The sequence below is a fragment of the Neofelis nebulosa genome, chromosome 12 (assembly GCF_028018385.1).
Source record: "Neofelis nebulosa isolate mNeoNeb1 chromosome 12, mNeoNeb1.pri, whole genome shotgun sequence".
In the NCBI taxonomy this organism is placed as follows: Eukaryota; Metazoa; Chordata; class Mammalia; order Carnivora; family Felidae; genus Neofelis; species Neofelis nebulosa.
Genome location: NC_080793.1, coordinates 20,344,718 through 20,357,127, shown reverse-complemented (window position 1 = coordinate 20,357,127; position 12,410 = coordinate 20,344,718). Strand labels below are relative to the sequence as shown.

General features: G+C 55.1%; 1 protein-coding gene and 1 long non-coding RNA gene across 5 annotated transcripts in view; one reads left to right on the top strand and one right to left on the bottom strand.

Annotated features, from left to right (window-relative positions):
* AKNA (AT-hook transcription factor) overlaps positions 1-12,410 on the bottom strand; it is a 55,478-nt gene that overhangs the window by 38,838 nt on the left and 4,230 nt on the right. Inside the window, exons 1-2 of one of the 4 annotated variants that reach the window (XM_058694392.1) lie at positions 6,762-6,959; positions 814-1,188 (exon numbers count right to left, since the gene is read on the bottom strand). In XM_058694392.1, the coding sequence (XP_058550375.1) occupies positions 814-1,075 (262 nt within the window). In that variant the 5' untranslated portion in view covers positions 1,076-1,188; positions 6,762-6,959. Of the gene's footprint in view, positions 1-813; positions 1,189-1,767; positions 1,898-6,761; positions 6,960-12,410 lie in introns of those variants that run through there. The other 3 variants (XM_058694389.1, XM_058694391.1, XM_058694390.1) reach the window with 3 other exon arrangements.
* Positions 1,900-9,252, top strand: LOC131491451 (uncharacterized). Its single transcript, XR_009251465.1, has 2 exons — positions 1,900-2,009; positions 7,641-9,252. It is a non-coding gene; the product is annotated as an uncharacterized LOC131491451 (long non-coding RNA).

The following is a 12,410-nucleotide window of genomic DNA, read 5'->3' as shown; positions in this document are numbered from 1 at the left end:
TCTGCAGGCATTAGGAATGATTTGTGGAGGGGCACCTGGGTGGCTCATTCGGTTGAGCATCCGATTTCGGCCCAGGTCATGATCTTGCGGTTCCTGAGCTCAAGCCCTGTGTCGGGCTCACAGCTGTCAGTGCGGAACCTGCTTGGGATTCTCTCTCCCTCTCTCTCTCTGCCCCTCCTGTGCTCACTCTCTCTCTCTCTCTAAAATAAAATAAACATTAAAAAAAAAAAAAAAAAAAAGAATGGTTTGTGGAGAGATATATGACGAGCTGGGGAAATGTCCTGTCTATTAAAGTTACACGAGGGGCGCCTGGGTGGCTCAGTCGGTTAAGCGTCCGACTTCAGCCAGGTCACGATCTCGCGGTCCGTGGGTTCGAGCCCCGCCTCAGGCTCTGGGCTGATGGCTCGGAGCCTGGAGCCTGCTTCCGATTCTGTGTCTCCCTCTCTCTCTGCCCCTCCCCCGTTCATGCTCTGTCTCTCTTTGTCTCAAAAATAAATAAATGTTAAAAAAAAAATTTAAATAAAGTTACACGAAAGCAGGCTACCCTGTCGGTCATAGAATGCAAACTACGTTCGCATATAAACATATGGAAAGGAGCATTTCTCCGGATAATAAGTAATTTTTTTAGTTTTTTCTCTTTTTGCTTGTATTTTGTGATATTCCTGCAAGGAGCACTACCGCTTATGTAACTCAGACCTTTGACATTTTTAAATGATAGGCTTCATGGATCGTCATTTTTAAAAAGTCACTAAAACGCCCTCCACTCCCCACCCCCCACCAGGAGATGGGCTGCTCAGGGGGCACCGGTCTCACCCTCTCCCTCGGACTCTCCGCACTCAGAAGCCGGATGCTCAGCAGGCTGCGGGGCCGGGCCCCACTCTGGTGGCTGCAGGTGCGGCTGCCCCAGCCGGAAGTCCTCCAGGAGCTCAGGGCTGGTGGCACTGGGAAAGGGCCCCTCTTTTCCCCGTATCCCATCGGCATCCTTTTTCTCTTCGGCCCAGGCCCAGCGTCGCCGCCGGGGCCCCTTCCTCAGGCCCGGCTCGGCCCAGCACACCTCCGTCCTGGAGCTGGCCATCGGGCCTAGCCAGCACTCCACCTGGGCCACTTCATCTTCAGGACACGGAGCCGCCACCGTGGGCGCCTGAGTCACCGCCGGCTCATCTCAGTACCAGCCATGCTGCCTGCACCCTGTCGGGGACACAATCCGGGGACAGCATCACTCCTCCCATCCCCTCCCTGCGTCAGAGGAGCTCTGGAACCAGAAAGCCCTGGGTCAGCTCCTGGCTCCCACCCCTTGAGGCCGTGTGACCTTGAGCAAGTCACGCCGCCTCCATTTTCCTCAATAAAGCTGGGGCGGGGGCGGGGATAATTCCTCTCCCTCCAGACTTTTGTAAGATTACCGGAGATACAGGGTCGGGAGCCAGAGTCCCGCACACTGGCAAGAGGTCCACGTATTCCAGCAATACCACCGTGTGCCAGGCTGCATGCGTGGGCGCTGGGCGCAGCCCCTGCCCACATGAGAGCCGAGAGCCCCAGGAGGAAGCAGACAAAGAGGCAGCAGCTACAAATCGAGGCGAGCACGACCTGAGAAGCACAGGGTGGGGCAGGACGGGGCGGCGGGGGGGGGGGGGGGGGGGGCAGGGGGTGTTTAGTCCATGAGCCACTTCCTCCGGGAACCTTTCCTGACCCCCCTCGGGTAAGAATTCACACTGGGACGTTCCAGTACTCCAAATAATTGAACACAGGTACTCAAACCAATACACGTACGTTCAGAGCAGCACCACGCGTAACAGCCAAAAGGCGGACGTGACCCAAATGTCGACCAGAGGATGAGCGGATGCACAGCGTGCGTGTGCACGTGCAGTGTCCTAGCACCGAGCCGTTAAAAGGACAGAAGAACTGACTCACATCACCACAAGGACAAACCCGAAGAACCTGAGGCCGAGTGAAAGGAGCCAGGCACGAATCACACACAGCAGGACTCCATTTCTACGAAATTTCCAGAGTAGGTAAACCCACAGAGACGGAAAGCAGCCTGCAGTTCCCAGGCGCTGGGGGAGGGCGGAATGGGGGGCGACTGCTTCGTGGGTATGAGGTTTCCTTTCGGGGTGATGAAAATGTTTTGGAAATAGATACAGGTGGCGGTGGCACAACCTTATAAATATAGTCAATGAATTGCTCCTTTTAAAGTGGTTAATTTCGGGGGCACCTGGGAGGCTCAGTCGGTTGAGCGTCCGACTCTAGACGTTAGCTCAGGTCATGATCTCAAGGTGCGTGAGACAGAGCCCCGGGTCGGGCTCCACTTTGATGGCACAGAGCCTGACTGGGATTCTCTCTCTCTCTCTCTCTCTCTCTGCCCCTCCTTGGCTCACACACACTCTCTGTCAAAATAAATAAATAAACATTAAAAAAAAAAAATAGGGCGCCTGGGTGGATCAGTCGGGTAAGCAGCCGACTCTTGATTTAAGCTCAGGTCATGATCTCACAGTTCGGTTCGTGAGTTTGAGCCCTGTGTCAGGCTCTGTGCTCACAGCATGGAGCCTGCTTTGGATTCTCTGTCTCCCTGTCTCTGTTCCTTTCCCACTTGCTCTCTCTCTCTCTCGAAAATCAATAAATGTTTAAAAAATAATAAAAAAGTTAATTTTATGTGACGTGAATTTCACCTAAATTTAAAAAAGAGACAGAGAGAGCATGTCCATGGAGTGCAGGGGCAGGAGGGGCAACTGGGGCAGGGTCCGGGAGCTCTGACAACAGAGTGTGGGCAAGGGGACATGGTGGCCAGGTCCAGGAGGGCCTCTCGGGTCCATTCAGGGCATCCCAGGCACAGGACAGCACACTTACAAGTTTCCCCTCCGACTGCCTGGGGAGAGGGGGCCAGAAGAGGGAGCCTGGCTGCGGAGGGACCAGAGGCAGGGAAAGACAGCTGGAGAAGGGCTCCCCCTTCCTTCTGTCCTCTCCCCCTTTCCCTCCTTTCCTTCTTTCTCTCCCCCTCATCTCCTCTCCCCTCCTTCTTTCCCACTACCGCCGATACTCCCCAAGCACCCAGCCCACAGAGCAGCGGTCTCGTTAGCTCATACAAAATCCTCACTCTGAAGCCACCCACCTGCCAAGACAAGGCTGGGGTGAAAGGTCACCACACAGCCCAGGCCCGGGCTCTTCCCTCCGTGCTGTGGAGACCATGGTGTATAATTCTAGGCCTCCCGGGAGGACAGACAGGTCTGTGTCCCTGCAGCCTTATGAGCACTTGGGTCTCGGTCAGAGCCTTGATTTATACGGTTGAGAAAAGTCAGCCGGCAACTATTTCTGGATAGAACGTTCCCCGGGGAACGGTGCATCACAAGAAAGGCGGCAGCCTCCTCAAAGGGCTGGGGTGAGGACAGGGAGGGAACCCCATTCTACGGCCTCTGGCTGCAACCCCTGATCCTGTACCAGGACTCGGGGGGCCTCATTCTCTCCCCCACCCCCAGTCTTCCTCTCTCCCCACCAGAACTTCCTCCAGATCACCCAGCAGGCCTCCCCGTGACTCCCAACACATATGCAGGGCTCACCCTGTGCCGGCCTGGGCTAGAAACTTCGTTGCACGTTTTCCACCTGCCCTCGTCCCAAACAGGGAGGCAGGTCACAGGAAAAGTATTTTTCAGAAGAGAAAACTGAAGGTCGGCATGGAACAGTGGCTTGACTTGAAACTATTCATCTGAGCCGGTAATCTCCAATTTTCTATCACAAAACTCGTCAGAAAAATAGACTTGCTCTCATGCTCTCTCTCTCTCCTCATGCTGGTGTATAGGAAAAAAAATACATGCATTAGAAAAAATATATCCAAAAATAAATTTTTAAAAAGCTGCACTAGAAGGGCACGTGGGTGGCCCAGTCAGTTAGATGTCTGACTCTTGGTTTCAGCTCAGGTCATGGTCTCATGGTTTGTGAGTTCAAGCCCCGTGTCGGGCTCTGCACTGACAGCACAGAGACTGCTTGGGATTCTCTCTCTCCTCTCTCTGCTCCTTTCTCTCTTTCTCCAAAGAAATAAATAAACTTTAAAAAAAAAACAAACATGAGGTAGAAAAATCTTTTAAAGAGAAGCTCTAATCCTTGCTTCCCATACCCTCTGGGGGGCCTGCACCCCCCTTGGGAATCTCAGTGGGCCTCTAGCTTGAGTATTCTTAGGAGTCCTCTAAGAATGCAGATTCCTAGGTCCACGCAAAGACTCACTCAGTGGCCTTGGGATATGGCCCAGGAATCTGCATTTAAGTGAACATCCCTGGCAAGGCTCACCCTTTAGGGCCGACTGGGCCTTCTGGCCCCTGCCACTTGGAGAGGCGTGGGAGGTGCTAAGGGCCACCGCTCTTCTCTTCCTGAAATCTCCACTGAGGAAGGGGCCAGGGAGACATGTGGTTTTGTGACTTTTTAAAGGGCTTTTTTCTAGCCATGCCGCAAAGCCGGCTGCCCAATCACAGAGGCCTCCAGGCGCACGGAGAGGAACATCCTGTCTCCCGGGATGACTCAGTCTTTGCAGAAACTCACTGCGACCAGGGGCAGCTGCATGTCAGAGGCAGCTGCGGTCACTAGCTGGAGTGGTGCGCGTGCTCCCCCGGCCGTGAAACCTGGGAGCCTCTCCTGAGCAAGGCCTCTGTCTTCCACGCAAGCCACGGCCCTCGGTGCCTCGGAGCCCAGGGCCCAGCCAGCTACTCAGCGGGTCAGTCAACAAACACACTTGGGCGCCAACCACATGCCAACCTCAGGCAGGGATGAGGACCCGCCCTCACCGCTGGTGCAAGAAAGAGAAGTCGCTGGGCACCTGGAGACCAGGTTCCAGGTCTGATGCTGTTGCTTCCCGGTCAACGGCTGTGCTTAACCTTCCCTCCCTGTAAAATGGGGAGAACGTCACCTGCCTTGCTACTCTAAGGAGTGACTGCCCCATTAAGGTGGGCTGGGTGGTAGCTAAATGAACCTTGAGGTTCCCGGTTGACTTTGGCTCCTGAGGGCAACAGCTTCAGAACTGCTAACTCCCTCCTCCATCCTGAGGACCCACTACAAAGTAACAAAGATGTATATTGAACGCCCAGTGGGTGCAAATTAACTTAAAAAAACCTATGACCTTCTACTGTGTGCCAACCACTATGGAAGTCACAAGGAACATTGAAATGAGTCAAAGTGTTCCAAAGTTTCAACGGCGGTGGCGGGGGGGGGGGGGGGGAGTAGGTGACAATACAGAGGGTTATTGATGAAGGAAGCATGAAGCTGGGCAAGGAGGATTTGGGGGGAAGAATCTGTGGGGAGAGGCATTCCAGGCAGAGGGAACAGCATAGTCAAAGGCACAGAGGTCTGAAAGTATGAACAGACCCTGACTGAGAGCTATGGGCAGGGGTCCTTGAATGACAGTCAAAGGCTGGGTTGTTCCAGTCAGCCTGCACGAGGGCCACAGGGTGGCTCCTGAAAGGCAGGGGGGTTGGGTGAAGGCCCCAGCCATGCGAACTAGGGGTTGAGCCCAAAACAGCTCTCAATCCCCTCAGGTGCTGGGCTGTCAGGTTCAAGGTCCCTGCTTGCCTTGGAGAAACTACCTCACCGGGAAGCACCGACCTTTTGTATGGCTCCCCCCCTCCTTTTGTATGGCTCCCCCCCTCCTTTTGTATGGCTCCTCTCTCCCTGCCACTGGCCCTGCCCCGGCTCTCTCAGGGGTCTGTGAGCCCCTTCTGGTCTTTTCTCCAGTTTCTGAGTGGGTCGACCACCCCCACAGGGTTCCTCTGCCCACTTCAGCCACTCCAAAACTGAGGACCCTTGTCTTTATGGCTCAGTCTCTTGGGTTCTCCTATGCCGACTGCAGCCATGCAGCTCACCTTTGCCTCCCCACGCCTTCTGAGGCCCCTTCTAATCCAGCCAGGGCTGTGCAGGGTGACCCCTCCCTGCTCCTACGTCCACCCTGACATCTCCCACATGAGAAAACGGAGTCGTAGAGAGATGGCTGGCTCTCCCAAGACCTCGCATACAGGAAACGCAGCCAGGGATTCAGACCCAGGGACCATGACTGGGAAACCAAGTCCATCAGACTCGGGGTGAGGACAGGAGGAAGGGGAAGGAAGACTCCCCATATCAAGTGCCTGGGCCCCTCCAAAAGGGCTGAGCTCAGAGCCCCAAACTCAGCTGCCCTCCCTGAGCAGCTGGCAGGGCACAGACCTACTGTACTCAAGAGGTTCCCACCAAAAAACGAATCCCTTGAGGAAGCACCAGCTGGATGTACCCCCTCCTGCCCCCAGCTCTCCCCACATCAGAGGCCGAGGAGAAAGAGGAAGGGTACCCTGGCCGCTGCGGACTCTAGCCCCGCCTGCCTGAAGAGCCGGGCTGTGTCTGCTACCACGGAAGGGGCCGCTCTTTAGTGGGGACCCCCCTGCTGCCTCCTGGCCTGCCTCTCATCCGAGCATCACCTTTGAGGCCCCTTAGCAGCCCAGGGACTAACTCTGCGTGTGCTGATTAGGACACCCCAGACACAGAGAGGGACCAGCGCTTGTCCAAGTTCACAGAGATCAGAATCAGAGCTCGGACTAGAGCTCAGACTGGGATCCAGCACCCGGAAGCTTGAAGAAATCCCCCTGAAATCCACCCATGCCCCGGGGGCCAGTCTCCCTGAGCTGGGAGAGAAGTAGTAACAGCTGCCACAGCTGTAACTTCCTGGCTGGGCTGGTCCAGCTGCCCTGACTGTCCCAGAGAGTCTGTGACTGGCCAGCCCAGAGGGAAGGCGGCCTCCCCTGCCCTCCTCACTCCCTTACCTCTCTTGGGCTCCACCACCATCCTGCTGGCCCAGGCTCAGGGGACCTGCCTGTGAGGTCTTTGTTCCAAACCTGGGGAGCCCCCCGCCTCCATGGCGCCCTGGCCCGCCTCCAGGCTGCTCTGCCAGCCCGAGCTGCTGCTCACAGACAAGCATCGCTCCCCACCTCTCCCCGCCCCTGCTGCGGCTGAGGCCGCCTCGCCTGGGCAGGAAGCGCCCAGCCTGATTTCCTACAAGTGTTTGTCAGAAGGAGGGGGTTTGTCTGCGTGCGGAGTGAGAGTCAGCAGGAGGAGCTTAACCCCTTGCGAGCTCTCTGCGGGTCGGATCTCGCAGCCCAGGAAAGGACGGCAGAGTCTCCCGACATCAGGGATTGGGGCCGTCTCAGCCAAAGTACAGACCGATGACACTGAGGTTCCAGGGAAGGTCAGAGGCTTGGCCAAGGTCACACAGCATGCTGAGCCTGGGAGGAGGCCTCAACAGCTGCAACCCTCTGGGAGCTTTTTCTGTAGCCCTTACCCTCTAGGGCATGACCTTGGCTGAGGCTCCCTCCCTCCCCAGGCCCTGGTGCTCACCTGCACAATGCGAGCTCACACTGGATGCTTGCTTGGCACCCTTGCAGCTCTGATTTCCTGTCCTGCCTTCCATCCTGCAACCCAATACCTTAGGGAGGCTGCAGCAATGCCTGCCATCCCCCCCACCCCCGGCCCCCAACCCCCGTCCTCACCCTAAGCTGGGCCTGTAGCTACAGTGGGATTTTGTAGGCAGCACTGGAGGTGGGGAAGTGACTGATCGGGTGAATGTCCCCTGTTGTCCCCAGAGCTAATCAGAGGGCAAGCTACCTTTCCCCACGTTTCCCTCATCCCATTCATTCATTTGACAGGTAGTTGCGGAGCTCCTCCTGTCCGCTGGGTGCTTTTCACTGTACTGGGAAGATGGGAAGGTGCAAGACAGGCCAAGTCCTTGCTCCACTCCAATAAACACAGCCGGTAAACGAACATGGAGAGGGATGGATAAGACCGACAAGGGTAGGATGGAGCCCTGATCCATATCCCAGGCTGCTTTTGGTAAGCCTGATGCCTGCGGCTGACTCAGACCAACAAAATCAGTCTCTGGACATCCGCCACGTTAAAGTGTCCCAGGTGACCAGGATATGTGGCCCGGGTCAAGAATCTGCGGCTCAGAGAGTAAGGGGTTGGAGAGGAGGGTTTGGGGATGGCCAGGAAGGTCTCCTTGAGAAGGTGACATTCGAACAAGGGACTGAAGACAGAGGCAGGAGTAAGTCACAGGAAAGGCCGGCAGCAGAGTATTCTGGAAGGGCAAGTGCAGAGGGCAAGGTGGGAACCAGCTGGGCTTTCCCTGAGAACAGCAGAGCTGCATCCCCAGAGGAGAGCGAGCCAAGAGGGAGAGGCAGGAGTGGGGGCATGGCCCCATGGAGGATCCAGGGGTTCTGATTCAGGAAACAAAAAGAAAAAGGAAAAAATCTGGCGTCTATTGTCCAAAAAACGATTCTCCGGGCAATTCTGATGAGCAGCCAGATTTGAGAACCAGAAGGGAAGGAAAATGGATCCTGAGTCAGTGCAGACCTGGATTCCAATCCCAGCCCCACCTCTCACTAGCTCTGTGACCTTGGAGACTTCACCGCCTTCAGCCTGTTTCTTCATCTGTAAAACAGGGATAAGAAGTGTGGCCCCCCCAACGGGTGGCTGCCAGGATTCAATGAGGTAAGACCTGCGAAGCGTACAGCTGGGGGCCTGGAACACGAATGAATGAACGAATGAACGAACAAATGAAGGAATAAGGAATGGACTTTCCTAAGGTTAGTTTGTGAGTATCTGGCAAAGCCAGAGCTAGAACAAGATGCCCTCATCCCATCAATCACCCCACCCCTCCAGCCTCTTCCCTGCCTTCTGCACACATCTGGGTGGTAAGGCTCTCCCCGCAGCCCCCAGCCCGATGTGGAGCAGGGCCAGACCCTAATGAGGCCCCGCCTGCCAGTTCTGGTGACCATGTGGGCCATTGTGCGAGGGGCGGGCTTCCCTGACGGCCCGTCACTCACTCACCCTCCCTCCCTGGTCATTAATCCAGGCAGCCCTGCCATCAAGGCCAGGTGGCTGCCTCAGCTAGACACGCCCCACGGCCCCCAGATAACCCCAAATCCATCTTAGGGGCAGCCACCTAACACCAAGGAAAGCAGCACACTGGTCTACCTCCCTGTGTCCCCCCCCCCAGCCCCCCAAGTCTCACCAGTGCTCCTCCCTGCCTTTACTTGTGCTGCGCCCCCTCCTGGCACACCATCTCCCCCCACGGGCCAAATTCTGCTTAAAGCAACACATCCCACAGTGACCTCAGGACACCGCCACCCTCCAAAGCTGCCCCATCTCTTGCCCAGGTGCGCAAACACAAGTGACCGTCGTTCTGGACATCTCCCTCTCCCTTACAGCCCATGAACGGTCCATCATCGACTCCTATCGGTTTCATTGCCTCAGTCTCACCAGAACCTGCCCCATCACCGCATCCACACGTGGCCTCTCCTGGAAAGCTCTGGGGCCCCTCCAATCCATTCCTCGCCACCCTGAACCACTGCAATCGTTCCAAAACAAAAGCGTGCAAACATGGTCCATCTGTGCTGGAAACACTCCTGTCCTGCCCGATGCTCTGAGAAAGAAGTGAAGAAGGTGCTGGTCCAGCCTCTCCCTGCTCCCCCCTCTCCACCCTCCTCAGGGTGCTCCCCACTGTTCCTAGGACAAACTCAACCCCACTTCTTCTCCCTGGGAACTTCTAGGCAACCTGTAGATCTTAGCCCCCACGTGCCCTCCTCGGGGATCCATTTGGAATTAGACCTCAGGTCTGTCTTCCTGATGACTGGGAACTCTGAAGTGTTCACCATTATATCCCCAGTGCCCAGCACGGGGCTTGACACACAGTAGAAGCAGAGTAAATACACGCTGGATGATCTACTGAATCTAGCCAGTTGCCCATGCGGTGGCTGTGGCCCTCACAACAAGCCAGTCAGGCTGGTGTGACATGCCCATTTTACAGGTGGGTAAACAGAGGCCCAGAGAGCCCAAGGAACCTGCCTGCAGTCACAAAGCTGGTGAGTGCCAGTAGAGATTGACGCCCACAATCATCCACCTCTTAACAACAATGCTCGGTGTTCACACCACTGCAGCCTGCAGAGATCGTTAATATCTGTGCACGATAAAATTGGGCGGAGAGCTTATTACCAACTAACTGCAATTCACTAAGCCAACGTTCTAAATCGACACTGAAGCTCTCATTCCATGCAGAGCCTTTCAGGGGCTTTTTCTTTTTCTTTTAAGTTTATTTATTTATTATTTTGAGAAAGACGGGGAAAGGGGCGAGAGAGAAGGGGAGAGAGGATCCCAAGCAGGCTCCACGCTATCAGCTCAGAACCTGATGCTAAGCTCGAACTCACGGACTGGGTGTGAGATCAAGACCTGAGCCAAAATCAAGAGTCGGATGCTTAACTGACTGAGGAACCCAGACGCCCTCGGGGGATTTTCTAAACTGCTTTCTTGTCCTTCATTGCACAAGATGCTTCAAGAATAGCCTTGGGAAATGGGCAGGACAGGAGCGCGATCTCGATTACAGGTAAGGAAACTGAGACCCAGAGATGGGGAAGGGATTAGGTTCTGGTCACCTAACAAAAACAAAGCAACAGCAAAATCCTTTGGTCCCAGCCTTGAGTACTTTTTTTTTTTTTTTTTTTTTTAATTTATTTTTGGGACAGAAAGAGACAGAGCATGAACGGGGGAGGGGCAGAGAGAGAGGGAGACACAGAATCAGAAACAGGCTCCAGGCTCCGAGCCATCAGCCCAGAGCCCGACGCGGGGCTCGAACTCACGGACCGCGAGATCGTGACCTGGCTGAAGTCGGACGCTTAACCGACTGCGCCACCCAGGCGCCCCTTGAGTACTTTTACCAGAAGCGTGCCCACATCCTGCTGAATCTGCACAAGCCTGCCTCCTGGCCGCAGGGGCCCAGCAAGCCTTTGGCCATTTGTCCCCTCTAGCCCCTGGGTCGTGAGGCTCCAGCACCTCGAAGGCCATCCTCAACCACCCTCCTACTGCCCATCACTCAGCCATCGGCTCCCCGCCCTCCATCCACATTCCCTCTTGAGCCCCACCTAATTGCCCAGCGTGGTAACCAGAATGGAAGGTAGGTCTGCCTTTCTCCAAGCCTTCTGGTGCAGCCCAGGACATGGCTTGGGACTGGGATGGGCCTTGCTCATTGGGGTGACCTACCTTGAACACAACGTCCCGAGCCCTGGAGGTACAGGGCTTTCCAGCCATTGGGGGGAAATTGGGGACTGGCAGCTTCAGAATTCATGGGGACTCCCTCCTTGGGAAAGAAATGAACCCCCCCCCCCCCAAGGTCATCCACTCCTTCTGGCCCAGGCTGCTGAATTTACCCTGTAGTTAAAGCCCGCAGGGAATTTGGGTGGTAGGTGAGCTGGCCAAGAAGAACTGGGGAAGCAGAGACCCATGTGACAGCCTGAGTGTCACTGAACAAGTGCCTTCTCCTCTCTTAGCCTGGAAATCTTGAGGCTTGATGAGATTACTTCTGAGGTTGTCAGAAATAACCTTCTAGCACTAAATCTCCTGGGTTCTTTGATTCCACTTGCCAACACCAGTAGAAACGCCATGGTGATGGGAGGCTGCAAGGCACAGGGGCTTCTGGAACATGTGCTTTATGGGCAGAGATCTCCAGCTTTTCTTTGAAACCCGTGTGACCTTGGGCAAGTGGCTTAACCTCTCTGAACCCCAGAATTCTTTTCTGTAAAATGGGGGTAATATGGACTTCACAGAATTGTTGGGATGATAAATGAGGCTATGGGCCTAAAGTCCTGGCCCACAGCCCAGCTGGCACAGAGCTCATGAACAAATGACTTTGGCCATACCCGTGAAACGCCCATATGGCCTGCTCCCTGCAGGACTGAGTTTAATTTTCCTGGCTCTGGAGCTCCCCTAAGATCAGCCACAGACCTCTTCTGGGTCTTCTACAGAAAAAGGGATGGCCAGCTCTTCCAAGTGCAGAGAAATGCTGTCATTTCCCTGTGGCCCTCTTCCCTGTGGCCTCCAAAAGATCCCAGGGCTCGCCAATCCAGATAGAAACTGTGTATTCGCCCTGAAGAGTTAAGGAGGGGAGGATGCGGGCCTTCCTCAGCCAACCTCCGCATGGGCGATGAGGAGGGTGTGGCCATACGAGCAAAACACACATACGCATAAGCACTTACACACACCCACACCCACACCCTTAAATTCACGCTCCATGAAAAGCGTCCACCAAAAAAAGGTGAATGCATTGCTAACAGCAAGACGTTATTGCACACCTATCACGTAAAGGCCTTTCCGTGGATTAGGATGTCATCATTTAATCCTTACGCCAATCCAAGGAGGCAAGAAGTATTCTCCCCATGTCACAGGAGAGGAAGCTGGCTTTGAACCACGCCGTGCGAATCTAGACAGTACAGTCTTATGTATCTGTGACCGAACCTTGCAGTACGTGAAAAGATTGAAAGCAACCTTGGTGTCCAACCTTAGGGGACCACTGAAATAAATTATGATGTTTCTGCTCAAAGGAGCATCATGCAGCTGTCACCGGTCCTATTGTGGAAGAATATACAGTG